We start from the raw sequence: 27,275 nt of genomic DNA on the forward strand, positions 1-27,275 counted from the left end.
AGATTATTGGTTTATGTGCATTGTCTTACTTCATTTAGAATAATGTTCCCCAAGTCGACCCAAATTGTCCTAAGTAGATTTTTTTTTTGGTGTGGTTGTATAGTATTTTATTGTGAATATAACACTGATTCAAAATCCATTCATGTATTGATCAGCTGTGGGAAAACCTGTAGACAAGTGAAACAGTAGAAATTGTGTAAATGTAGTGTATTCTTCTAATCACACATGTTCAAGTCTGAGGCAGTTCACTGGCAGAGTGGGCCCAGCTGTGCACTGGCATCTCCGGTATTTCATCCCATGTATCTGTTGTCTCTCGGAAGACAATTTCTCACGCCTGGGATGCTGAGCTCTAAGTAATATATAATATAAATCCACAGGAGGCTTATATATTGAACGCTCAGCATAAATACTGGACAGGGGTTAATCTCATTATTATCCCATAGAGTATTTAAAACTCCATGGGATTTGTACTACAGAGTGCTTATACTTTTCTATAAAATGCGTTTCTCTACTCTGAGTAATGGAAAGGAACGTTCGCACATGATTCCGCCTATGCTGGGTAAAGTTTGTGACTGAGGAAATGCAGGGAAAGACTACCCCTATCTCAGCACAGAAGCACAGCTGAGCAGCCTGCTTGCCACATACATTTGGATTCTTGGAACCCACAGTTGGGCCAAGCATGTAGGAATATTGGGGGAGTGGGAGGTGATATTTACTAAATACATAAGCTTGCCATCTGTCTTATATAATTATGGACTTTTCTTTGTGAAATTTTGTGTTTTGAAACAGAGTCTTGTTATACCTTGTACTCTCAAGGATCCTGGTTTGGCCTCCTGAATGTCCCCATCATCACAATTTGCCCCAGTTTGCAGGATGTCTCACTATACGGTCACGCTTACCCTTGAACTTGAACCCTCCTATCTCAGCCTCCCCCAAATGGCTAGGACTACAGGTATGTAGTACCAAATTTTCAGTAGTGATCACCACAAAAGTTATCTGTATGAAAGTGTGTGAGATGGGTGTCCAAGCGCAGAGAACTTCTGCCAAGTCTGATGGTATCAATTTGATGACTGAAACCCACAGGGTAGGAGGAAAGTTGATTCCTGCAAACTGTCCCCTGACCTCCACACAAGTGCATGTGAATGAACACAGAGAGAGAGAGAGAGAGAGAGAGAGAGAGAGAGAGAGAGAGAGAGATCAGAACACACACAGATATAAGAAAACTTTGAGTGTAAATTTTGGAAACACCTCTCTGAGATGCAGGACCCCACTTCTGTGTTTCCCATAGAATAAAGACAAATGCAGGGTAAATGCTATCACCACATTTATTCAAACTTACGTCACATGGCTTCAGTTAACACACACTGAGAAGAACACAGAATTCTAAAGATGCGTAGGGTACAAAGGAAAACATCAGACAAGCTCAAACTCAAGGATATTCCACAAATAAACCAGTACCTTCAAAATGCCATGCTACCAAGTACAGACAGGCGAGAAACTGCTCCACACCGAGGAAACCAATGAAGTACCCATAAAGTCCACAATTGTGGATCAAATCCAGGACCTACAAAGGACATTTTGAGTAACTTTTCAAAATTTTAATAAGGTCTGCGGAGATGATAAATGAGATCAATGTTGATTTCCCGGATTTGCCGGTATCTAAATATGCCGAACAACTTAACCAAGAAGCTGCCGCCAACACAGTCCCCGGCTCTGGGGCACATCTGATTAAAACCAGCAATTTGGTGGTTCTGATTCTCAGATCTCAGCTACCTGTAGGCAGTCCTTCATGAAAGGACTGAGAGCATGAGGAGGTGTGTGGATGCTCAAGGTGAAAACTGAGCACATGGAAAAGAATACCAGGAAGAGCAGAGATGGAGGGGGCATTCGCCGCTCCAGTGAGCCACACAAACGCCCCGAACGGCAACTGCGCTGTCCAGTCCTGAATTTGAGGAGTAATCAGAAAATAAACAGGAGCCACCAAGGGAACGAAGCTAGCCTCCCCTGCTGGCTTTCTCATTTGCCAACAGGAGACAAAGATTCTGGCAGTGCTATCATTAAAAACTCTCTGAGAGCCGGGAGGTACAAAAGGGCAGAGTGCTTAATTCACACGCACAAGGCCCTGGGTTCAAACTCTCAGAGGCAAAAATGAAAAAAAAATAAAAATTTAAGTAAATTTAAAACTAACTGCTAAAAAGTAATTTTAAAAACCCCAAAATATTCAGCATGCTATAACATAGGAGACTCTCAAAACCAAACAAACACAAGAAAAACCTAATCATGATAAACAAAACAAGGCCAAAAACAAAACAAAAACAACAACAACAAAACAGAAACCAACATACAGACTAACATAAAGGTACCATTTCCAGAGGGAAAAAGACCAGAGAGGCCTACGAGTGCAGTTAACTACTCTATGCCTCAATTTTCTCACTTCACAGTAATCGCTACGGACTCCAGCAAGGCTCCCAAATATAGTTAAAGCTTAGGAAAATGTGCTGGACTCAACAAGGGCTCAATATGTACATACACAAAATTTGGGAGTAACAAATCTGGTAAATAAATTGCTTTCCGGGTTTAAAGGTTATTAAAATAAACAAACAAACCTAGAAATAATGTAAAGACCCAGAAACAGAAACTACTTCATCCTGAACCTGATCCTTATTCAAAGCAAATAATTTTTTAAAACAAAGCCCATGGCTTAAAATACTTAGAAGTCTACACATACAAAGTATGAGGACATAGGGAAATGTTTTAAACTCTCCTTCCCCCGCTTAATATCTGAATTCATTCGAATAAGAGACGAGGAAATGTTAAATCTCCTTACCTTCCATTTCCTCACGTTGGCGTTTTGGTGTATAATTCTATAATTCCATGATTCTAAACATAAAGGTTGTTTACTAAAAAGTGATTTCTCGTTAAGATAATTCTCATTCTAACACCTAATTCTGTAAAAGTCAATACTCCTAGGATCAAACCCAGCTAACTCCCTTGTCTCCCAGGTCGCCCACGTCACCCATCACCGCTGTCCTGTGTCATGGAGCTACAAGACAGGACAGATGCAAGGTGTGGGGTCCTCCTTTCCTTTCAGGACAGGGGCGCAAGTGAAGTCAGCTGCCCCATCACTTCACCAGGCAAGGCAGTGCTTGTTTAGTCTTTTGAAATAACTACTGATTTGAGCACAAGCTGTGCGTCTTTGGTTAGACTATTTTCTCGCCAGCATCAACATTTGCCCTCTCGTATTTATCATCTCTCAGGCCTTTTACAGAGTTTACAGACTTGGTTACTCTGTGATTCTTTTTAAATATTTCCAGGAAAAGATTCTAACATGAGGAGAGAGTACACACAAATTTCAATATTTAATAAATTTATCTTGATAACATTAAAAGAAGCTTACACTTTAAACTGCATTATAAAAAATACATCAGTCTTCACGTTAGTTTTACATCGAAATATATAATTATTTGAATATTTAAATATAGCCTTTCTTTAAGCAAAAAAAAAAGGGGGGGTTTACGCAAAGGCCTAACTACATAAATAATTTCAATGCACAAGTGCACAACCACCCGTTACACAACACTGCACACTGCACACACCAGGACAACTACAGTACAAAGCTACTCACAGTACGGAAAAGAACAAGATTAACAAAATATTCATTTGTGGTTGTAATCTTGATGTACCACTATTAAAAGAATATAATGCACTCTTGACTACACAAAATAACCAATTGTTTCAACCTAGCCTGAAAATTATTAACATTTATGTAGATAAAGGGGCACATCTTGCATCCTATCAAACTCTGAAAAATTCACTTCCAATTTAACAAGTTTTATAATTTCAAGTTTCCAAGCTGGCCTAAAATAATATTCCTTAAAAGAATGTAATAAACACTTGCGAAGTGTTAAAGAGAACCATCATTTCTGTATCAGTCATTTTATATTTGGGTGATGAGAATTCTACATAGGAATCTTTTCCTTGCTCTCCCTTAAAATGGTACTTAAAAGAGTTTCCAGTTTGATGAAGGAAACTGTAACAGCTTTGAACTTGAACTTTAAGAATGATCCTCACTGCAGAGCATCATCATGATAGACATGATCTGACATAATTACGGGCTGGGCTATCGGTATGAACTCTCACTTTTAAACAGAGTTGTCTTCCTTAATTCAAATTTGATGATTGTTTTTTTTTTTAAACAAAACAAACAAAAAAACCTAGTGTCTCGTTGAGATTTTTTTTTAAAGGGAATTAAAATATTTGTATCTAAGGAGGCAAGGTTGAAGAAACTAAACAGGTTACTTGCCAACTAAAAAAAAAAACACATTTGTCCACTGCAATATAATTAGCATTTATATTTAGAAGTAAAGATATGACAATAGTTATCACCATTAACAACTCACAGGTTAAATAATGGCCCCTGAAACAAAATCACATTGATATTTCACTAATTCTAAGGTAACACAGTTCTATCTCTGAAATCAAGATACAGTTTAACACTGACTCTAGTTTCAATTAAGTATAGTAGTTATACAATAAAGGGAAACTTTGTGTTTCCTTGTAACATCAACGACAGAGAAAGATCAAGGTCTTGACTGAACAAGAGGATAGGGTGCATCTGCACCAGCTCAGTCAATGTCCCTTAAAGAAATATTCTCGAGCACCAGAGGCTCGCACGGTGTCAAAGTATCTTTTATCTGAACTGTTTAAGAAAAAATGTCAAATTGGTTTAACCTTGAGCTACCTAGTTTAAGATAACTAGATAGTTTAAGATAAACTGATTGATGTATAAATCGTTTTTCACTTGTAAAATGGGTCTCCATCCAGTTAAGTTACTAGTTTAAGATTTCTGAAATGTTAAAGTTTTTCACTAATGACAATTAATGGCCAGCCGACACGCTATTATCAAATCAGTAGCTTCAGTTCAATATGTTAAAATATCTGAAATATTAATAAGATGACAAAATTTACCCAGTAAAGAGGAAAAGGTAGTTTAAAAGTCTAGTCATATCGGTAAAATCTTTTTCCGTATAAGGTTACTAATAACACTGAGCAGTTCTCTCTCCTCTCTCTCTCTCTCTCTCTCTCTCTGTGTGTGTGTGTGTGTGTGTGTGTGTGTGTGTGTGTGTGTGTGTGTGTAACTGAGGAAAGCTACAGACTTGCAGGTCCAATGTAAATGAAGGAGAAAGAATTCCTGTTGTCTATAAAAATCACCAGGCACTTAAAAACTGGATGAAGTAATTATTTCATGGAATGCCTTTAGAAGAAAAAATATATTTCTGTGATCTTTCAAGTCAATCACATTCAAAAATTGAGAAAGCACAATGTCACTTGTTTGATTTATCCAGTCCGAATACTTGTGATGATTCAACTTGGAAGCATGGTGACCAATTAGATATCTGTCCATTTGTTTAAAGGTGGCATTGATAAGTTTGCTGTGTCCATTCTTGCAGTGTTAAAACTTTTTGGCACGAAAGGTTTTCAGAAGAGATGAATATGGACATGAGTTAAGAGAAAAAAATTCTCTCTACTGTGCTAAATTATAAGACAAATTAAGGTGAAGTTCTTCTACAGAAACGGGACAAAGTTTGCTTTTAAATCTTTAAAAGAAAAAAAAGGACCCTAAACACTAATTTTAAATGAATATAAAATCTCTGAAAAATAATATCTGTAGCAAAATAGTGTAAGGTCAGGAGTCCAAAGGTGTTCCGTCCAGTGAAGGGCTGATCTCGCTCGGCTTACGCTTTCACTTGGCCTCACTGCTTCGACTTGCTTGCAAGCCGCGTCACCATCCTGTCGGAGCAGGAGGCGTAACTTGAGCTTCTCAGGTCATACTCTCTCACAGGAAGAAGCTTCTTTCTGCGGTAGTACTTTTTCCGGTAGCGCTTTCTTCCCGCAGCCTCGGGAAGACTGGCAGGCAGCTCGGCGGGCCCTGCAGCGGTGCTTGGCTGGGGCTCTTCAGGCACGGCCGGGCTGATGGAGAGGCTCAGCCGGGAGCGCGCTTCTTCGGCTGCTTTCTTGGCCTCCTTTATCTTCCTGGCGACCATCTTCTTCTTCCACAGCTGCTTTCGGATAAGAACAGTCTTTGACTGACGGTTCCTGCGCACACCAGGGCCTCTGTTACCGTACTTCCTAAGGATATCGGTCGCTTTCAGCTGAATCCACATAGCCAGTTTTTCTGACGCTAGTTTTGATTTTTTCCGGAGAACCACTGTTTTGTAAGCATTTTTGAGTAAACACATTTTGAGATGTGTAGCCGCCATCTTCTTTTTCCAAAATTTCTTTTGATTTTTACTCTCCAAAAGCTCCTTTTTGATTGATTTGAGAAACATCTTGGCACTGTCACGGTTCAAACGAGTCTGCTGGGAATTAGCACTGGGAGTTTCAGCAGCGACCACAGCCGGCTTTTCTGCAGCTGCAGACTGATCCTCGAGGAACCTCTGAATGGTTCTTTTCTTGGGCGCCGCCATGATGGATGCCGAAGGCACGCTCGGCCTGCTGCTGCTGGCCCAGCTGGTGCTGGTGCTGGCGCTGGCGCTGGTGCTGGCCCAGCTGGTGCTGGTGCTGGCGCTGGTGCTGGCCCAGCTGGTGCTGGCGCTGGCGCTGGTGCTGCTGCTGGCCCAGCTGGTGCTGGCGCTGGCGCTGGTGCTGCTGCTGGCCCAGCTGGTGCTGGCGCTGGCCCAGCTGGTGCTGGCCGTGCTGGCCGTGCTGGCGCTGGCGCCACTCTGACCGGGGTCCCCGCCAGCTTTCTCAGCTGTGTCACCGTCCGGTCCCGTCGGGTTCTGCAGAGCATTAATCACGGTTGTCGCAGGTGGTCGGCTGGGAGCGGCTTGCGAGGCCCCGTCGCTGCCAGGCTTCGCCTTGGGTTGGCTCAAAGACTGACCTTCCGTCATACACAGAGAGGAGAAGATGGAGACCAAGGAATCGTGCTGCACGGGCGCCGTCGGGGCTGCAGGCGACTCGCTGCTCCCGCTCGGGGCTTTTTCCTTCTTCCGGCTGTCATAGTAGAAATGCTTCTTTCTCGGCAGCTCTCCCTCTTGTCCGGCCATCTTTCTTTTCTTCGCAGGACTTGCTTGGGTTCCAGGCCTGACTCCTTCCACCCGGTCCTGAGAAGCCACACTGCGGCCCTCCGCGGGGGAACAGGACGGTTTGTCCTCGGCGTCTCCAGTGTCACCTTCACTGTGCACCGATGCGGCGTGAACCGCTGCGGCGCCCCTCTCGGTCTCAGGGCAACCGTGGTAGTAACCGTAGAGATGACCGTGAAAGTCCTGTGTGTGTGTGTCCGCCTCAACTCCGCTCACCTGAGACTGAGTTTCTTCAGCAAATGGCGGAGGGACTTGAGGTGAGGCTTCATGAACCAGTTCATTAGGATCCCCTTCTGCGTGCTCCTCTGCATGCTCCTCTGCATGCTCCTCTGCATGCTCCTCTGCATGCTCCTCTGCATGCTCCTGTGCATGCTCCTCTGCATGCTCCTCTGCATGCTCCTCTGCATGCTCCTCTGCATGCTCCTCTGCGTGCTCCTCTGCATGCTCCTTTGCATGCTCCTGTGCATGCTCCTGTGCATGCTCCTCTGCATGCTCCTCTGCATGCTCCTCTGCATGCTCCTCTGCATGCTCCTCTGCATGCTCCTCTGCATGCTCCTCTGCATGCTCCTCTGCATGCTCCTCTGCATGCTCCTCTGCATGCTCCTCTGCATGCTCCTCTGCATGCTCCTCTGCATGCTCCTCTGCATGCTCCTCTGCATGCTCCTCTGCATGCTCCTCTGCATGCTCCTCTGCATGCTCCTCTGCATGCTCCTCTGCATGCTCCTCTGCATGCTCCTCTGCATGCTCCTCTGCATGCTCCTCTGCATGCTCCTCTGCATGCTCCTCTGCATGCTCCTCTGCATGCTCCTCTGCATGCTCCTCTGCATGCTCCTCTGCATGCTCCTCTGCATGCTCCTCTGCATGCTCCTCTGCATGCTCCTCTGCATGCTCCTCTGCATGCTCCTCTGCATGCTCCTCTGCATGCTCCTCTGCATGCTCCTCTGCATGCTCCTCTGCATGCTCCTCTGCATGCTCCTCTGCATGCTCCTCTGCATGCTCCTCTGCATGCTCCTCTGCATGCTCCTCTGCATGCTCCTCTGCATGCTCCTGTGCATGCTCCTGTGCATGCTCCTGTGCATGCTCCTGTGCATGCTCCTGTGCATGCTCCTGTGCATGCTCCTGTGCATGCTCCTGTGCATGCTCCTCTGCATGCTCCTCTGCATGCTCCTCTGCATGCTCCTGTGCATACTCTTGTGCATTCTCCTTTGCATTCCCTTGTGCATGTTCCTGTGCATTCTCCTCTGCATTCCCTACTGCGTGTTCCTGTGCATTCTCCTGTGCATTCCCTACTGCGTGTTCCTGTGCATTCTCCTGTGCATGTTCTAGTGCATACTCCTGAGCATTCCCTACTGCGTGTTCCTGTGCATTCTCCTGAGCATTCCCTTCTGCATGTTCCTGTGCAGGCTCCTGTGCATTCCCTTCTGCATTCTCCTGTGCAGGCTCCTGTGCATTCCCTTCTGCATTCTCCTGTGCATTCCCTTCTGCACGTTCCTGTGCAGGCTCCTGTGCATTCCTTTCTGCACGTTCCTGTGCAGGCTCTTGTGCATACTCCTGTGCATTCCCTCCTGCATACCCCTGTGCATACTCTCGTGCAAACTCTCGTGCATACGCTTGTGCATACGCTTGTGCATACTCTTGTGCATATGCTTGTGCATACCTTTGCGCATACTCCTGTGCATACGCTTGTGCATACCTTTGTGCATACCCCTCAGCATACTCTTGTGCATACCCTTGTGCAAACCCTTGTGCGTACACTTGTGCATACTCCCGTGCATACCCTTCTGCATACACTTGAGCATACTCTCGTGCATACTCTTCTGCATACGCTTGTGCATACTCTTCCGGGTACCAAGGATATGGTAGATATTCGTACTTGGTTACTCTCATATCAAAAGTTACCTTCTTAAGGTCGCGGCTTTTCTTAGCAGGCTGAGGTTGGTCCGGGTCCGGTTCAGGCCCATCAGCCCGACGAGGCTCGGGTTCTGGGTCTGCATCTGGTATCTTCAAAGGGATGTGCTTCACGGTGGTCGGGCGGATCACCGACACAGCACGGGCATGGCGAGCCGCAAAGCTCCCCGGTGCCCAGTTCCTGTCTCGGAAGGCAACGTTTCTCGGAACTTCCCAAAAACTGGCGCCTTGGGCTGGTTCCTGCGGCTGGCAAATCACTGGCCGAGCCGTATCTTCCAGACTGCAGCTCCTGCTAGAGCAGTGGGGCTGGGGTCTCTGCTCCTCTGGGGCAGCAGGGACACGGTCAGACACGAGGCACTGGCTGGTAGAGGGCTGGTCAGAGGAATCAGCAGTGAAACTGAGTTCATGACCACAAGACGGACACGTGGGATCTCCCAGAATAATGTAGTCGTTGTTCCGATTGATTATTCTGAAACTTTCCTTGGCTTGATTTGTCGCTGACTGAGAGGCTTCATAATAACAACGACAGAATCTACAGTAGGACCTTCCCATTGTTGCAGGCCCAGCAGAATCTGTATTTGTATCATTGGTTTCTAGCTGAAGAGGAATATTTGAATCAGAAATGACTTCCCGGTCACAATCACTGTCACTGGGCACAACATTCAACAGCACCACCTGTGGGGACTCGGCTTCTCCGTCGGCCGTCTGAGGCTGGTTAACTACTATCTGAAAAGACACGTCAGAGTCGTACAGCACGGCAGGCTCGCAAGGCTCGCTGGACCCCGCTGTGCCAAACTCATTCCTCTCGGGGTCTGCTTCTCTGCAAAACACGGGAGGTGGGCCAACGTCGGGCTGCCGATGAGAACTGGAACAGCATGGTACTTCAGAACAATATGGCTGAAAGGCCTCATTTTCTACCTCATTCTGATTCTCTGTTTGCACATCTACTTCTCTGGTAGACACACTGTCCACAGATGGAGCTGTCACACACTGAACAGGATCATCAGGATAGTAAGCTGGCTCTAAATCAACGAGCTTGTAGCTCTTATCTTCCAGGTAAATACGGTCTTCCTTCAGATTCATTTCCTGGACAGGTTTTTGAAGATGGTCTGCTACTGACTGGCAAGGATCACTGGGATCAGCATCCATTTCAGGACCATCACAGGGATCAATGCTTGTTTCAGGCAAATGTCGTGGCTTCTGAATTACTGAGCAAAAAATGACATTTGAAATGGGCACTACTGCAGAGATGCAGGGTTCACAGTCACTGTCATGCGGACTAACATGTCCCCTCAGTACATTTACTTCTTGAACAGACTCTTGAGCTGTATTATGCACAGACTGGAGCGGTTCATCAGGATGGAAGTTTATTTTTGAATCACTAGATTCAACGGTGTTATCTTCCAAATCACCGCAGTCTTCCCAGCAGCTGATCTCCTCAACTACTTCAACTTCAGTTTGGCCAGCCAATGACTGGGGGACACTGGAAGCACTTGTGACTCCAAAATCCTGCACTTCATCCTCCTCACCTTCCAGGTCATCTTTCTCCATCTGACCTCTGTTTTCATGGCTGTCACTGTGCTGATCAGCCTCCGGCTGGACAGAGTCGTTAGGATCGCAGCTTACTTCAGAATCACGAGACCCGTGATTCCCACCTTCAAGTTCATCGGGTTCAGGCTCCAAAACAGCTGTTTCAGGTGGTTCAGCTACTGACTGAACGGAGACATCAGAATCCAAGTTTGTTGCAGAACTGGCATCCTGGCTGTTGTTTTCCAAGGACATTTGATCGTTACTATCAAGATTTATTTGTTTAAGAGCTAGTTCAAGTTGATCCATTGCAGAAGGAAAAGAGGCCGTGGAATGGTGTATTAGTTTTGAGTAAATCAGTTCCCTGATCTTCTTTTCGAGAACCCTTGCCTCTTCCTTCCACTCGCTCATCTTTGTGATCACGTCATCCTCTTCAGACGGTGCGTGACAGTGGCCGGCAGAATCGGCGTCTGCCTCAGAATCACCGGGTCTGCTGTTGGTGTCTTCCGGCTCAACATGGTTTCCGTTCACAGCTGGCTGAGGTTGGCTGACGGCTGAGTCAAGACAGCCAGTAGCACTGAGATCTCCTCCAGCTCCTTTGGGCCCAGTGCTTTCATCTTTTGAGTCAACATGGTCCCCTTTCCAAGCAGCTGGCTGAGAGTCGCCACACTCGTCGTCACTCCTGACTTCCTCCAGGTGCTTCGTCTTTCTCTTGGCTTTCTTCCCTACATAGGGTTCTGCCACTGGATGAGAAGCAGAAGCAGCGGGGTTGATTTCAGAATGAGATTCTGCACTTTGACTTGGCGACTGGGCATGCGTCTCTTGCTGAGGGCATACATTTTCGACAGTTACTTCACCTTTGCGAATGACTGACTGAAAGGGGGTACGAGAATCAAGTCCTGTTTCAGAAACACGAACCGTCATGGGATCTTCAGAACGTCCAGGCTCTGAGTTAAGAGTATCACAATTCAAACTTGGTTCAGAATCAGTAGGCTCGTTTTCCTTGTGTTGTATGTGTACCTGCTCTTCTTTAGGAGAATCTGTCTTATTAGTATTAGAATCCAAACACATCTCAGAGCCACTGGGGTTGTCATCCCTCCCTTCTAAGGGAGCGCTCTCTTCTTCCTGAATGATTACTTCAGGGTGATCGTTTCCTGAATGAAGAGGAATATCAGAATCATATGTTATTTCAGAAACACAAGATTCATAACTCTTATTTTCCAGATCAACAGGTTCCTCCTCATAAACAGCTACTCGAAGTTGGTCAGCTACTGAGTCATCGGGAATGTCGGAATCAAAAGTTATGTCAGAGCTACTTGACACACAGCTCTCTTCGTCCAGGTCAAAGTCATCTTCGTTCAGTCCTTCAGCATCCAGCAGAGAATGCTCAGTAGCTGACAGAAGAGGGGAATCGGAATCAAATGTCAACTCAGAACTGGAGTAGGCATAGCTCTTAGCGTCCATGTCAGCATTTAACTCATCAAGATTTACTTCATCCCAAGCCCCTTGAGGTTCATCATTAGCTGACTGATAAGAAGCATGGGAATCAAAACTTAGATTAGAAATGCCAGAGTGAACACTCTGATCCTCTAGGTCAACATCTATGTCCTCAGGGTTTACTGGTGAATGGTCAGCCTCTAATTGAGCATCAGCAAGAAAACCCATTTCAGGACCATGAGACTCACAGTTCATATCCCCACGGCTGGTACTCTGGCTGGGAACACTGAGTTCTTCTGCTTCTCTCTGGGGCTCATCACGCTCAGGACGTGCACCAGCACCGCTGGGTTGGCGTTCATCTTGCTGTTGGGCATCTCTGCCTCTTGGGCTTCTTTCTTGAGCAGGCATTTGGGGAGCCGCATCACTATCAGAACTGAAGCTACTTGACCCGTAGTTCTCATCGACCAGGTGTGCATGGGTGGCCTGCAGAGGTTGTTGTTGTCCCGCTGCTGCTGGAATCTCATCAGCTGAGGACACAGAATCCTCCCATAGTTCAGGGCTGCCGCTTCCATAGCTGTCTACCAAGCTGACAGCCATCTGTGTAGGAAGGTTTGCTGCCGCCAGCAGTGGGGCACCGCGACTGGTGGACGGAAGAGAGTCCTCGCCATCGAAATTCACTTCAGAGCCACTAGACTCGTAGCTTTCATCAACCAAACGGATGAGCTGTGTGTTCTGTATAATCACTTGAGAACGGTTGGTATGCCCCTGACGGGAACTGCTGCCATTACCGGAAGTTGCTCCGGAAACAGTAGGTGTTTCGTCGCTAGGCTGGACATCTGCCTGCACTTCTTCTGATTCGTTTATTTCTATAGGGCTCAGTTCAGATAGAGGACTCGGTGACTGGCAAGAGGACGCACAATCAAAACTCATGTCAGAACCTCCAGACTCATAGCTCTCATACTCAAGGTCAACCTCCTCCTCCTCCTCCTCCTCCTCTTCTTCCTCCAAATGACTTAAGTCACTTATGGCGGCTTGGGAATGAGCAGGTACTGGCTGAAGAGAGCCACGATCGAGCTGCACTTCAGAACTCACCGAGCACGTTTGTCTCAGAAGTGATGGCCTGTTAAGAACCAAAGTTGCTTCTTCTTGGGGATGGACTACATTTGAACGAGATGCCTCACGACGCTTTGGAATGGCACCTTCACGGGCTGCATCTGAGGGTGTGCCTGTCTCACTGGGGTTTCCTGCTGCGCCTGCCCCTGACTCACAAGATGACTCAACTCTTAGAGAACAAAGCTCGGCACCTGTTAGCTCACGCACTCGTACAACAGGGGAAAAAGACGCACCCTTAGCTCTGAGATCTCTCTGTGCAAGCAATTTGTCTAAATTAATACTTAAAGGTTTCTTTTTTGGATCTTTTGCTTTGGGTCGAGACTGTGAATTGCTAGAGCCCTGATCTGGGGGGTCAAAGTATGTGTCAAGGTTCTCTGTGTCACAAGCTGGAAAGGAATCTGAAGCCACTGCCAGCGCTAACCGAGGAACACTGTTAGCCGCAACTGGTCTCTCAACAGAGCCTCTAGGCAAAGAGCCGGCAGGAGCATTACAGATCACTGGGGGACGCACGAACTCTTCTCCTCTAGTTGTAGCCTGAACACCACCAACTGCATTAACTGTTTTCACACCACTCTCAACCCTACGCGCCAACTCCAAGGACTGCTGCTGCCCCCGCTCCAGCCTTTGAATAACCGATGGTCGGACTGGAACCTCTGCACATTCCTGAGAAGTGCCAGGCCTACACTCTATCTCTTCCACAGATTCTGAATCCTCGGAGAGCATCTCTCCACTGCTCTCTTCACTGTCGTCCTCCTTTTCATCCGAATCATCCAAAACAATCACTTCCGGTGACCCAGCTGCTGCTGCTGGTGGTGGTGGTGGTGGTGGTGGTGGTGGTGCTGCTGCTGCTGCTGCTGCTGCTGCTGCTGCTGCTGCTGCCTCATTTGGTGCAGAGCTAAAATGAATGGGGAAAAAAACATTAAAATACTTTAGTTTTTTGCTTAGAATTCATGGTATTATTTTCCATTATGGATCATTGTTAGTGAAAAAAGAACATAAATAATCACTCCAGATTGTACACTTTAGGATGTTAACTGGTATAGAAGACGCAGTAAGTCCACCAATTGCTATTTCATCAACAAATGGCTTGTGAACATACGAAAATGTAAATGAATCCCAGTATCCATTTTTCAGTTATCACAATAAATGTCGCAAAGTTTGACCCAGAGGCTTAGGATCTCACCCAGTTGGTAAAGCGCTTGCCAAGTATGTGCAAGACCCTGGGTTTGATACCCAGGAACCTCAGTTTTTAAGAGTAATGTCGAACAAGACAAATTATACAGTTAACTCTCTACAGACGCACACATAAGAAGCTAGCCCTAGGGCTGGCACAATAACTCCGAGGTTAAGAGTGCTGGCTGCTCTTCCAGAGGTCCTGAGTTCAATTCCCAGCAACCACATGGTGCCTCTCAACAATCTCAAGTGAGATCTGGTGTCCTCCTCTAGCCTGCAGGCACCAGAACGCTGTATACACAATAAATAAATAAATCTTAAAAAAAGAGAGAAGAAGGAGGAAGAGGAAGAGGAGGGGAGAGGGAGGAGGAGGAGGAAGAGGAGGAGGAGGAAGTAGTAGTAGTAGTAGTAGTAGTAGTAGGGGCCTCAGCAGGAACACAGGAAATAGGTATTGGTCTGGCTATGCTGCCTGGTTGATCTTTCTCTAGAAGGAGCAATGCTACCACCTCAATTTCCCAAGAGCTAGAATCAAAGGCACCTGGCCTATGACTCAGTCACCGTTTAATACTCATTCTGAATTATGCCTATGTACACCATAGTTTCCACTCAAAAGTTTAAGTTACTTTTTTTATGTTTTGGTTTTTAAAACAGGGTTTCTCTGTATAACCGCTCTGGTGATCTGGAACTCACTTTGTAACCCAGGCTGACCTCAAATGCACAGAGCACCTGCCTCTGACTCCTGTGTCCTGGGATTAAAAGCTTTCACCACCATGGCTGGCCAATTAAGTTCATTTTTAAAGATCTTAAATTTCATATCTAAAAATCTGTCAGTCATCTCTTCTACTACATCAGCATAACATGCTTGATTCAAAACACTTTAAAACCCTTCCTTCACATAAATACAGCTATCCTATTCAGTCGTAGCAGCCACCTACTACAGGTGCTCTACTCAGTGGTACTCAATGGTAGACACTGAGCAACTTCAAAAAAAGATAATCTGGCCTTCAGTAAGCATTCAGTTAGCAACATCCAGTGCAAAATATCAATATCGTCTTATTTAGACCCACAAAAAGGGATCACAACCAAGAGAAGCCTAAGGTATCATAAGCTAATTTAAGATGGATATCCTAAAACAGAAAGAAGTCAAACTTGGAAATCTTAGTTTGAAAACCGAATTTAAAAATAACTAAAGAAGCTAGGTGGTGGCGTCACGCACCTTTAATCCCAGAACTCAGGAAGCAGAGGTAGGTGGATCTCTGAGTTCGAGGCCAGCCTCGTCTACAGAGTGAGTTCCAGGAGACAGTCAATGCTACACAGAGAAACCCTGTCTTGGAAAAAAATTACTCAAGGAATTTGAACAAGTTATAGACAAGTTATGAACAAGTATTATCAGTTCATTAATTACAACAAATGTACCAGACTAATGGTGAGGCATTTAATATTAGATAAATTCAGTTAAGTCATATTATAAAAGACCCTCCTTTTGGGGGAAACTGGGTCTTACTGTGTAGCCCTGCTGTGGTGGAACTCACTCTGTAGCCCAGGCTGGCCTCAAACAGAGATCCACCTGACTCTCCCTCCGAGTACTGGAATTAAAGGTGTGTATCACTATGCCTGACTTTATAAGAACCCTCTTTATTAGCACTTTTTAATTTTTCTGCTACGATTTTCTTTAGAAGACTCCAGCCTAAAGCTGGAAAAGACGCTGCAGTGGCAGAGGCTTGCTGCGTCTCCAGCACCCACATGAGAACCAGGAGCAGGCAGTACATCTACAGCACCAGCGTGGGATCCCAGGGGGTTCCAGGCTGAGGGAGACCATCTCAAAACATAAGGGGGTGGGACAAAGACACTCAGCACCAAGCTGTAGCCTCTTGCACACACATATAATTCTAAAGTTTAGCAACAGCAAGGTGGCAAACGTCTGCAATCTCAGAACTCCAGAGACGTGGAGCATATCAAGGCTGTGCTGGGATGTACTCAGACACAACAAATGGGTGCTCACTCTGGCAGCAACACACTGAAACTGGAATGACCCTGCAGGACGATGTGCAAACCTGTGAGGGATTTCCTATTCTTGTGTTTTTGCTATTGATATTTCTTACATTAAATATTTTTAAAATATGTAATGAAATAATGTGTTACCATAAAAAGTAAAAAACAAATCCCTAGCACTTTAGTAACCAAATGAATATCTATAATAATTAGAAACGACAGCTGGGTGTGGTGGTGCATTCTTTCAATACCAATGCGTGGGAGGCCCATGGCAGGTGGAGTTCTGTGAATCCGAGGCCAGCATGGTCTACATACCAAGTTCTTGGTCAGCCAGGTCTACATAGTGAGACCCTGACTCCAAAGAAAAGGGGTAAAAGTGAAAAACTAAGCATTTTTAGACTTGAGAAATGCCACATTTGTCTAAAAGTATGTGTGCATGGATCAGCAACGGCTTTACGTGTGGTTTTTGCCTGCATGCATGTATGTGCACCACATGTATGTGTGTGCACATGTGTGCCTGATATCTGTAGAAAACAGAAGACACAGTATAGCCCTTAGAAGTAGAGTTACAGGTGTTTGTGAGCCACCTGTTGTGAGTGCTATGAACCAAAGGTGGCTCTCCGAAAGCACAGCAAGTGCTTTTAGCCACAAGTCCCTAGCTGCTCTTCTATGAACCTCTCAGAAGTAATACTGTGTTCATTCCATAAGTCACTGAGGTGGCTCCCGTACACTCGTGTGTTGACCACCTGGCCAACAGGGAGTGGCACATAAATCAGGAGGTGTGGCCTTGTGGAGGAAGTGTGTCACTGTAGCGGCAGGCTTTGTGGTCTCAGATGCTCAAGTTACACCCAGTGGGACACACTCCTTCTGCTGACTGTGGATCAGGATGTAGAACTCTGAGCTCTTTCTCCAGCACCATGTCTGCCTGCATGCTGCCATGATGACAATGGACTAAACCTCTGAAACTGTAAGCCACCCCAATTAAATGTTTTCCTTTATAGGAGTTGCCATAGTCATGGTCATCTTTTTGAAAGTGTTTTAGATTTATTTCATGTGCACATATCTAAGAGCACCATGTGTGTGCCTTGTGACTGCTGAGGTCAGAAGAGGGGACTGAACTCATGGAACTGGAGTGAGAGTTGGCTGTAAGTCATCAGGGATGCTGGGAACTGACTCGGGGGCCTCTGCAGGAGCAGTTAATTTCTCTTTGTTGCTGAGCCCTCACTCAAGCCCCTTGGTAATTTATTTTATTTGGATTGTGGGTAATAAACATAATTGTTATAGCACAAATTCTAATTGGCCTTAATAACTAACTTAATTAGAGGAGGTGCTAGTTAGTTCATCAAGCAGCATGGCCAATTCATTTAAACTAACCTATAAAACTAACAAATGCTTTTCCCTTGATCAGATATAACTTGCCAAAAGAGAACCTCCCCAAAATTAGAGTTGGGGAAGGGTTTCTGGAGAATAAAGGTATACAACTAAGGAATCCAAAGACCACTGGACAAATGAGACCTCTGAAGAAAAATGACAGATCATTCAGAAATAAATGTCCCAAGAAAAAGAGTAAACTGGCCTATTGGTATAGATTTCATAAATCTTCCCAAATGTTTGTTTCTGCTGTTCTCTACAGACAATGTAATGCAAATGGTCTTTCTGTAGTCCCAGTCCAGTTAAAGATTAAAGCTGGCTTTGGTGTTTGAGCGCCACTCTCTCCTTCTCTAAACCCCAGGATGCTTGTTAAAATAAAATCCTTAGGGGGCTGGAGAGATGGCTCAGAGGTTAAGAGCACTGCCTGCTCTTCCAAAGGTCCTGAGTTCAATTCCCAGCAACCACATGGTGGCTCACAACCGTCTGTAATGAGGTCTAGTGCCCTCTTCTGGCCTGCAGGCATACACACAAACAGAATATTGTATACATAATAAATAAATAATTATTTTAAAAAAATCCTTAGTACCCAAGGCCACCCCCAGCCTGGCCCCAGTGTCTCAAAGGCCATCGGCTGAAGGAGGTTCCCCAGCAGTACAACACTTTGGACTCACCAAGATAGGATAGATAATGGAGTATTTTCTCTGAATGTGTCAAATGCAAATGGACTAGACATTGTGGATGTGCCTACTGCCTGTATATATTGTATAGTTATTGTACTTACTGCATGAGGTTTTTCTTATATTAGTTATAACCTTCTTTTTTCATTTTAGACAAAAAGAAGAAAATGTAGTGATATTTTGTTTGTGTTTTAACAAATAAAACTTGACTGAAGATCAGAGTGCAGAGCTAAACCACTAGAGGCCAGGCGGTGGTGGCTCACACCTTTAATCCGCAGGATTTGGGAGTCCCAAGACTTTAATCCCAGCACTAGGGAAGTGGAGACAGGAAGGGATATGGCTGGCAGGAGAGAGGACTATAAGGAGGGAGGAGACAAGAGCTCACTGCAGTCTGAGGTTTGGTGGGGACAGACAGGAGTCTGGAGATGCAATCACTCCTGCAGTTTGAGCATTGATAGAGGTAAAAGAACTCTCTTGTAGCTGTCTGCGTTGTTTCTCTGATCTTCAGCATTAACCCCTATATCCGAGTCTGGGTTTTATTATTAAGACCAATTAGAATTCGTGCTACAAACTCATCAAAATAACATTACCCTATAGTTAAAAACACAATTTTGACATCTAATCAATGAAATGATAATGCAGGAATCACTTTCACCTTTTTCAAAACTCTACATTACCTTCATTTGCTTTGTTTTTAGTTTTTCAAGACAGGGTTTCTCTTTGTAGCCCAGGCTGTCTTGGAACTTGCTCTGTAGACCAGGCTGGCCTCAAACGCAGAGATCTGCCTACCTCTGCCTCCTGAGTTCAAAGGATTCAGTCCTTCTAGGGTTGAAGGAGTGCACCACCACCACCTGGCTGACTTATTTGTTTTGTAAGTAAATCTTTAACAAGGAGAACCTCTGAGTCTGAGGCCAGCCTGTTCCAGGCAGGCTGCGAAGCTACACAGAGAAACCCTATCTCAGAGAAGGAAAGAAAGAAAGAGAGAGAGAGAGAGAGAGAGAGAGAGAGAGAGAGAGAGAGAGAGAGAGAGAAAGGGGGGCAATACAGAAAATAGAAGGAACCAAAAATAAAAGGTGAAAAGAGAACAATATGGCAGCAACCACCTAGATGCTTCTATTTGCATCTGTATTTCTATCTATCTGTATTTAATAGCAACAAACCATAATTCAATTTCGAGTCATTTGTCACTTTACCACACCAAAAAAAAAAAAACTTTGTACATAGCTCTTGAGCTAAAGGGGAACTTTAGGGCCAGTGAGATGGTTCAGTGGGTAAACTGGCACTGCTTTAATCAGACAAGTCAATCAAGTTACCGTCATCCATGTCTGAAGAATGAACCAGCAGGAGTGGAGGCACAAAGGCAGTAGGGGGTGAATGCAAGCCAAACGTCATAATGAAAGCCAGTATTTTCTGTATCCTAAATGGGTTTAGTAATTAAAAGAAATTACCACCAATTAGACATGTCAATATCTTGTGCCCCAAAGGATACAAGCTCAGCTTTGAGGAATTACTGCCCAGATGTATCCTCTCAGTTTAGTCATGGGGAAACACCGGACAAGTCCAAACCGGGCTGCTGGTCATAAAATAAATACAGTGCTCTTAAGAGGTATCATAGTCTTAGTGAGTTAATAAGAAACAGTGAAATGACAAAGTTGGAGGGAGACTAAGGAGACAGGACATTCAGTACAGTGAGTGAGCACTGGTGGTCCCAGCACAGGCAGGAGCATGCCAAGAGTACAACCACAGAGAAGCCAGCAGCATCCATACGAGTGGGTCCTAGTTTAATTGTACCTTCAGGGCTCAAGTTTTTCTATCAGTTTTACAATGTGTTTGGTAAGTCTGATATATTATACCAAAATGAAAAGTTAAAAAATAAAGCCTCTACAGCAGTGGTTCTCAGCCCTCCTACTGCTGTGACCCTTTGATGTAGTCCATGTTGTGGTGACCCCCAACCATTCAATTATTTTTGTTGCTACTTCATAACTTTAATATTTCTACTGTTATGAATCCTTGTTTTCATTAATTTATTTTTTATGAGTGCTCTGTCTGCATGTGCACCTGCACACCAGAAAAGAGCAGCAGACCCCATTATAGACGCTGTGAGCCACCATGTGGGTGCTGGGAATTGAACTCAGGACCTCTGCAAGAGCAGCCAGTGCATCTTAGCCACCTCTCCAGTCCCTACTGCTATGCATCTGTATTTTCTGTTTGTCTTAGGTGACCCTGGTGAAAGGGCCCTGTGACCCCCAAAGAGGTCGTGACCTCTATTTTGAGACCTGCTGATTTATAATGATCTATATACTCTCGCCGAGAAGTTCAAGTCCTATGAAGTTAAACTACAGAAACAGTTGCTGTGCTGACTTGAATGACAATGGCCTCCATAGGCTCATATGTCTGAATACTTGGTCCCCAGCTGGTGGAACTAGTGGGGAGAATTACAATGTGTGGCCTTGCTGGAGGAGGTGAAGCTTCAAAAGCCCACACCATTCCCAGTTAGTGCCCTCTCTCTCTCTGCCTCTTCCTTGTGCTCCAGCACCAGGCCTTCCTGCTGCCTTGTTCCCCACCCTGACGCTATGGACTCTAAACCCTTAGACACCGAGAGTCCCAGGTTAAATGCTTTCTTTTTTGAGTTGCCGTGGCTAAGGTGTCTAAGACAGTTGTACAGACATTTGTTGAAGAAATGCTTATGAGGTTTATAAGTCTGAAAGTCTCACGTATGATCCCATGGTTAGTCTAATCTTATCTTTCTACCAGTTCCTACTGAAAAACAACATTTGAAAAAACACTTCCCCATTACATCTTCATCATTTCTAAATTCTAGATTCGTGTCTTGCAATGCATGTTTCTTTTCCTACGACTGGTGTGCGCCTGGGGAAAGTCTGTGTAGCTATGCCCCATTTTGCTTTGCTTATCTTGCATACTTGTTATAGTCTGATTTCTAGGGTTCTTTTAGCCCAGGAAATTAAAAATTAACTTTTAAATGTTACAAAATTTTCTGTATTAAAACAACCAGAACAAGCTGATTGGTGGGGGTAGCTATTGAAAGCCAGAAAAATGGCTTAAAGGGTAAATATGGTTGCCACCAAGCCTATATATGATTCCCAAAACATACATGGTACTTAAAAGAGAAAATTAGCTCCTGCAAGTTGTCCTCTAACTTCCACATATGCAGAGATGAAAAAACATATAATAAAAATTTAACTGAAAATCTTTCGAAAAGACATCAAGATCCTGGCAGAGTGTATAAAGAGACCATCAATCTAATATGTCTTCTACTCAGTCAGCACACAAATCCATTAATATAAAATTGACTTAGATTTTTACTTTGGCTATATTGTCTTATTATGACCAACTTTTCTGTTACTAATCTTTCAAAACATTTTGTTCCACCTCTACCCAACATTTAATCCTATGACACACCTACAAAGACCTTACTAACACATAATCACTTCTCAGCCTAAGACATTTATTTAGGAGAAAGCATCGCTGTGTGCATATTTTCTGCAGTGAACTATTTATTTGCAGGGCTGAGGACTGAAGCCAGGGACTCACTAATACTGAAGCACTCTCTATGATTCAGCCAGCATCCCAGGCGCACAGTAAAATCACACAAGCAACTGAGATGGAGAAATGGCTCAGCAGTTAAGAGTACTTGCTGCATAGTCATGAGGACCAAAGTTTGGATCCCAACAGCCATATAACAAACTAGGAACTCTGTACATGCCTGTAAAAGTAGCTCAGAGATGGGTAGGAACAGGGGGATTGCTGAGACTTGGTGGCTTCCAGCCTAGCCCAGAAAATACTAAAGCTCAGCATGCAGGTGCACATGCACACACGTGTGCATGCATCCACATGCTCGTAAGAGCAAACATATACACAAACCAATCTTTAGAAATAAAAAAATTAAGACTATGTATTCTTATAATAGGCATATGAGTATTTTGTCTGCATGTCTGTGCGCCACATGTATGCCTGTAGAGGTCCAAAGGAGGTGTCAGATCACCTGGAACTCCAGAGACTTACAGGTGGCTGTCAATCAACATGTGGGCCTCTGCAAGAGACATCACTCCAGAGCCCCCTACAGATAAATCTTTAAATGGCAGTTACTAGATAAAGTTTCACTTTAGGGCTAGGTACGTGCTAACTCTCCTCCTAGCCCTGCATCCAGACTGTAGCCAATGGCTTTCCTTTGCAGTTGTTTGCTTTTATTGGTTAAAGAAGACAGTTCCGTTCAAGGCTGGGAAGACAGCCAGAGCAGAGTGCTTGCCTGACTTGTTTGAGCACTTAGGTTTAGTCCCTAGTTCGGGGCTACAGCATTTCCAAAGTCAGATGGTGGGGTGGATGGAATAGGATGATACTCCACTGAAAGGCCTTACCTGTTGTCTTGGTAGTTGTCTGGGTGGTGGTCCAGCACATCCTGCATGAAGCGTTCCATCAAACTGTCGTCGGCAGTCGTCCGACGCCGACTCTGTCTGGTCAGGTCTCTGTGCTGGGCACTAAGCAAGTGCTGCAAGAGAAGCAGTGGGTATTCTAAATGAGTAACCGCCATTCACGCCAACAGAACGGACTCATGTATGTATTGCAGAAATGTAAGTTGATATTCTTTCCATGTAGCACTTCTAATATATGTATCTAAAACCATAATAATGTGTTTCCCTAAATATAGTTACGTTCCTCTAAATACATACTAAGAACGACATCAAAAAGTATACTTAATACACCATATATAGTATTTAACTGGAAACTAATATTTCCAGTTAATATAAAAGAATATAATATTCTTAAATTATAATGTAGACTAAAATGTAATACCATGCAGCTACCTAAAATAATAAACCATAATAAAGATAAATACTATGTATTAAAAGAAAAATTGTATGTATGGCTCTGTCTGAAACTACAGTCTAAATATATATAGACAAGCAAATGGAAGAAAATGTACTAAAATCTTAAAAGTATGCTTTTAAGTGGTATGGTTATGGAGAATTTTTAATTTTTCTTAAAATTTTTATATTTTCCAGTGAGTATTTTTACAATAAAGAAAACTGTGAAGAGAGAACAGGGTTGGATTATGGTATTAAAAAAGAACAAAGATTAACTCCAAAAATGCTTCATTTCTTTTTCTTCAGTGACTAAGAAGAATCCTGTCTTGGCAGAATATTAGTGTAAGCACATTAAAGCCTTCAGCTTTCCACAGACACCCGTATTAGTAGATTAGCAACATGATAACAGGCTAAAACAGGCCATATGCCACACACAGGGCTATTCAATCCAGCTCAAAAGCTTACTGCGTTTGCACTCTGCAAGAACAGCGCCCTCTTTTGACACAAAGAGAGTGGGGCACAAATATAAAATAAAAGCAAACAGCAAAGCCAGGATTTGAATGTGAGCCAAACTGCAGGTTATAAGCTTTCCATTGTCACGCAGCTAGTATAAATGGCATATTAATTGCATATGTTCCTTATAATACAATAACATGCTTTAGCGACATTTTTAAATCATGTTTTAATATAGTTAAGGACTATTTTAAAAAAATAAGTTGCTAATTCCTGACCACTGTTACAGCTCTTGGAATTATTTCCTGTCATGCTGACATGAGACTTTTTCTTCAGTGTTACCTTATCCCCAGGAGCAATCAAGTAGGACATCTCCAGATCCTCTTGCTACAAGCTCCCCCACTGTCCAGTGTCCATCACCAGAGCTAGACTGCTGGTAATAAAGGACAAGTGGACAAGGGAACAAAGACTCAACTGAAACCCAATCTTGTCCTCTGCTAAGGCAAGAGAGAGAACAATGTGCACGGAGCAGCGCCTCTGTGTCAGCTGCAGGTGCCACCACCACAGACAAGCTCACACGGCTTTACATACATATCACATAGGACACAAAATACTCAAAATAAACACATCCATAACCATCTATCCCCAAATATAAGCACCTAGAAATCCGTCTTCTGCCTCACACCAATCTAACATCTCTTCTCTCTTCCCCAAGTATAACTATCACCCTGATTTCTAATACTCTGGTTTTGAAAGGTTCTAAAATTGACATAAATAACATGATACAACATGTATTCATTTGCACTAAGCTCCTCTCAGTCAACAATGCATTCATAACACTATTCAACATTAGCTGTATTCTGCTCATCTTCATCTACACACCTGTACTCTCTTGTATGAGTGTATCAAAGTGTATGCATTCTGCTCTTGATTGCTGCAAAGAATCTCACTGTCTTGTGTGACAAGGCACGCACACTGATATATTACTAGCGGTACAGCTTTTGTGTCACACAATACACGTATGCCCAGCTTCAGTACCTACTCTTCCAATGTGACGGCAACAGTCTATGCCTCAACCAACAGTCTATCTTATCTTTGCATTGCTCTACTTCACTGACTCTTGGTATTCTGTTTTTCACATCTTAGCAATTGTGGAAGGTGTTCAATGCCATATATTGTGGCCTCAATCCACAATCTGATGATAGCTTTTAATTTTTACTGGCAATCCAGATTGTCTCTAGTTATGTGTCCATTCAAATTTCATCCTGATGTTGTTTTTTTTTAAGACAGGCTCTTCATTATAAAGTCCAGGCTAGCCTTGAATTCAATATCAGCTCCAGAATATTGGATTACAAGCAAATGCCACCATGCTAGCTCTTTTTCCTGTTTTTCAAATAGATGTCTTCTTCTTTATTAACTTGTAGAATTTACTTGTTCTGGGTATAATCTCTTCATTCAAGTATCATCTTCCTCTCTGTGGCCGGTCTTGTCTTCTCACTTCCTCTCTGTGGCCGGTCTTGTCTTCTCACTTCCTCTCTGTGGCTGGTCTTGTCTTCTCACTTCCTCTCTGTGGCTGGTCTTGTCTTCTCACTTCCTCTCTGTAACTGGTCCTGTTCTCACTTCCTCTCTGTGGCCGGTCTTGTTCTCACTTCCTCTCTGTGGCCGGTCTTGTTCTCACTTCCTCTCTGTGGCCGGTCTTGTTCTCACTTCCTCTCTGTGGCCGGTCTTGTTCTCACTTCCTCTCTGTGACTGGTCTTGTTCTCACTTCCTCTCTGTAACTGGTCTTGTTCTCACTTCCTCTCTGTAACTGGTCTTGTTCTCACTTCCTCTCTGTGGCCGGTCTTGTTCTCACTTCCTCTCTGTGGCTGGTCTTCTTACTTCCTTCCTGCAGCCGGTCTTCTCAGTTCCTTAATCATCTAACACCTTCTTAATTTTATTGCAGCCAACTTTCCTAATTTTTTTCATGCTCTTTTTTGTTCTTGTTGTTAGCAGAAAGCTCTTCCTCACAAATCATGAAGAGTCTCTTTTGTCTGTTATTAGTTCCTTTATTATGTTTCCTACAACACTTGCATCTATAAATCATTTGGAATGATTTTTACACACACAATGATTTGACAGCAAAGTTTTAATTTTTTCCCAACTAGCTATCAATTGGCACACCAGCATTTACTAACAGCAAGTCTTGTTCCTGGTTGCTCTGTAATGCCACCGTTGCCACAGATCCAATACAGTCATCTATCTCGGGAGTGCGTTTCTGCGCCTTTTCTAACTTTACACCAACACCACCTTGTCTAAAGAGTAAAGGCAGTAAGAATGGTTATCTGGTGGAATACATCCTCCCACTTAGATCTTCTTCAATGTTATCTGGTTCTCATCTTTTTCATTTCCATATTTACATTGGCTTAATTTTCATTAGGATTTATGTAATTTTTTTACTGTAATTTCATTGGGCAAGTAAAAATATTTGGAGAAATTGGACATTTTTAGTAATAACTCTTTCAATCCATGAAAATATTAGGTCCCTCTCCCACCTAGTGCTGGTGATTAAACATAGGGCCTAAAGAATGCTAAAGCAAGCACGCTATCACTGAGCTAAATCCTCAGCCTTCAGTGTTTACAGGTTGTATGTAAAGATTTTATATATGTTTCATTATAATTAGTCCTCAGCATTTTATATTCATTGATGTTATTGTAAATGATATCTCTTTAGGTCTCATTTTCTGCAGCGTATCTGTATATATAAATATGATTTTTCTGTTGCTCCAACCATCATGGGTTTTTTGGTTTTTTAGCCAAAGGCTCCCCAATGGTATCCAGGCTAATCCCAAATGCATAGAAAGAATCAAAGATCCTCCTATCCCAGCCTCCTCACAAGCCAGAACCACAGACATTCGCTACCACGCCTGGCTCCGACAGGCTTTAACCGCACTCATTCATTCTGAAAGTTCATCTGTTTGGTTTCTAGTCTGTCATCATGTTATAACAAATAACTGTTTTTTATCTTCTTACCCAATTATCTTTATCATCTTAGTCATTTTTATCTTTATCTTTCTTATTTTATGACTAAAACCTCCCATAAAGCCTTAAATATAGTTTTGTTTTTTTCCTTTTTGAGTTGCTGCCATACACGGCAGGCAAGTGCCCTACAAGGAAAGTAAACATGCACACACACGGCCATTGAACACAGTTTTAATTCAAGCCGTAAGTCTATGTTCACTTGGGTATGCTCGGAACTCTGTTATTTCTTATTCTTTTGTTTTTATTTATTTATTATGTATACAATATTCTGTCTGTGTGTATGTCTGCAGGCCAGAAAAGGGCACCAGATCTCATTACAGATGGTTGTGAGCCACCATGTGGTTGCCGGGAATCGAACTCAGGACCTTTGGAAGAGCAGGCAATGCTCTTAACCACTGAGCCATCTCTCCAGCCTGTTATTTCTTATTCTTATGAGTAGTTTCTCTTCTTTCATCCTCTTTATTATTCTGATTTCCCCCTTTTGTTAGCTCAGTAGTAAGTCTAAACTATCAAAGTCTAAAATTATTCTCTCTTTTATTCTCTTCAACAACTGAAGATCCTCAGGAATTAACTCCACTCACTACCCTCCCAAGCTACATCGCTGTTAATCCCACAAACATGATTTATTGGTTGCCTACATATTTACCTGTCCATTGTTCTTCATTACTTCCTGATAGCTCTGAGCTTCCATCTGGAATCAT

General features: G+C 43.8%; 1 protein-coding gene across 1 annotated transcript; it reads right to left on the reverse strand.

Annotated features, from left to right (window-relative positions):
• Window positions 1–5,753: 5,753 nt before the first annotated feature.
• Window positions 5,754–27,275, reverse strand: Zdbf2 (zinc finger DBF-type containing 2). Its single transcript, XM_050154203.1, is given in 5 exon segments — window positions 5,754–7,220; window positions 8,112–13,962; window positions 22,657–22,787; window positions 27,221–27,247; window positions 27,249–27,275. Coding segments are annotated over 5 exon segments (7,503 nt in total).

This window comes from Alexandromys fortis, unplaced genomic scaffold, assembly GCF_014885135.2.
Source record: "Alexandromys fortis isolate MF-2015 unplaced genomic scaffold, M_Fortis_MF-2015_v1.1 scaffold_40, whole genome shotgun sequence".
Lineage (NCBI taxonomy): Eukaryota > Metazoa > Chordata > Mammalia > Rodentia > Cricetidae > Alexandromys > Alexandromys fortis.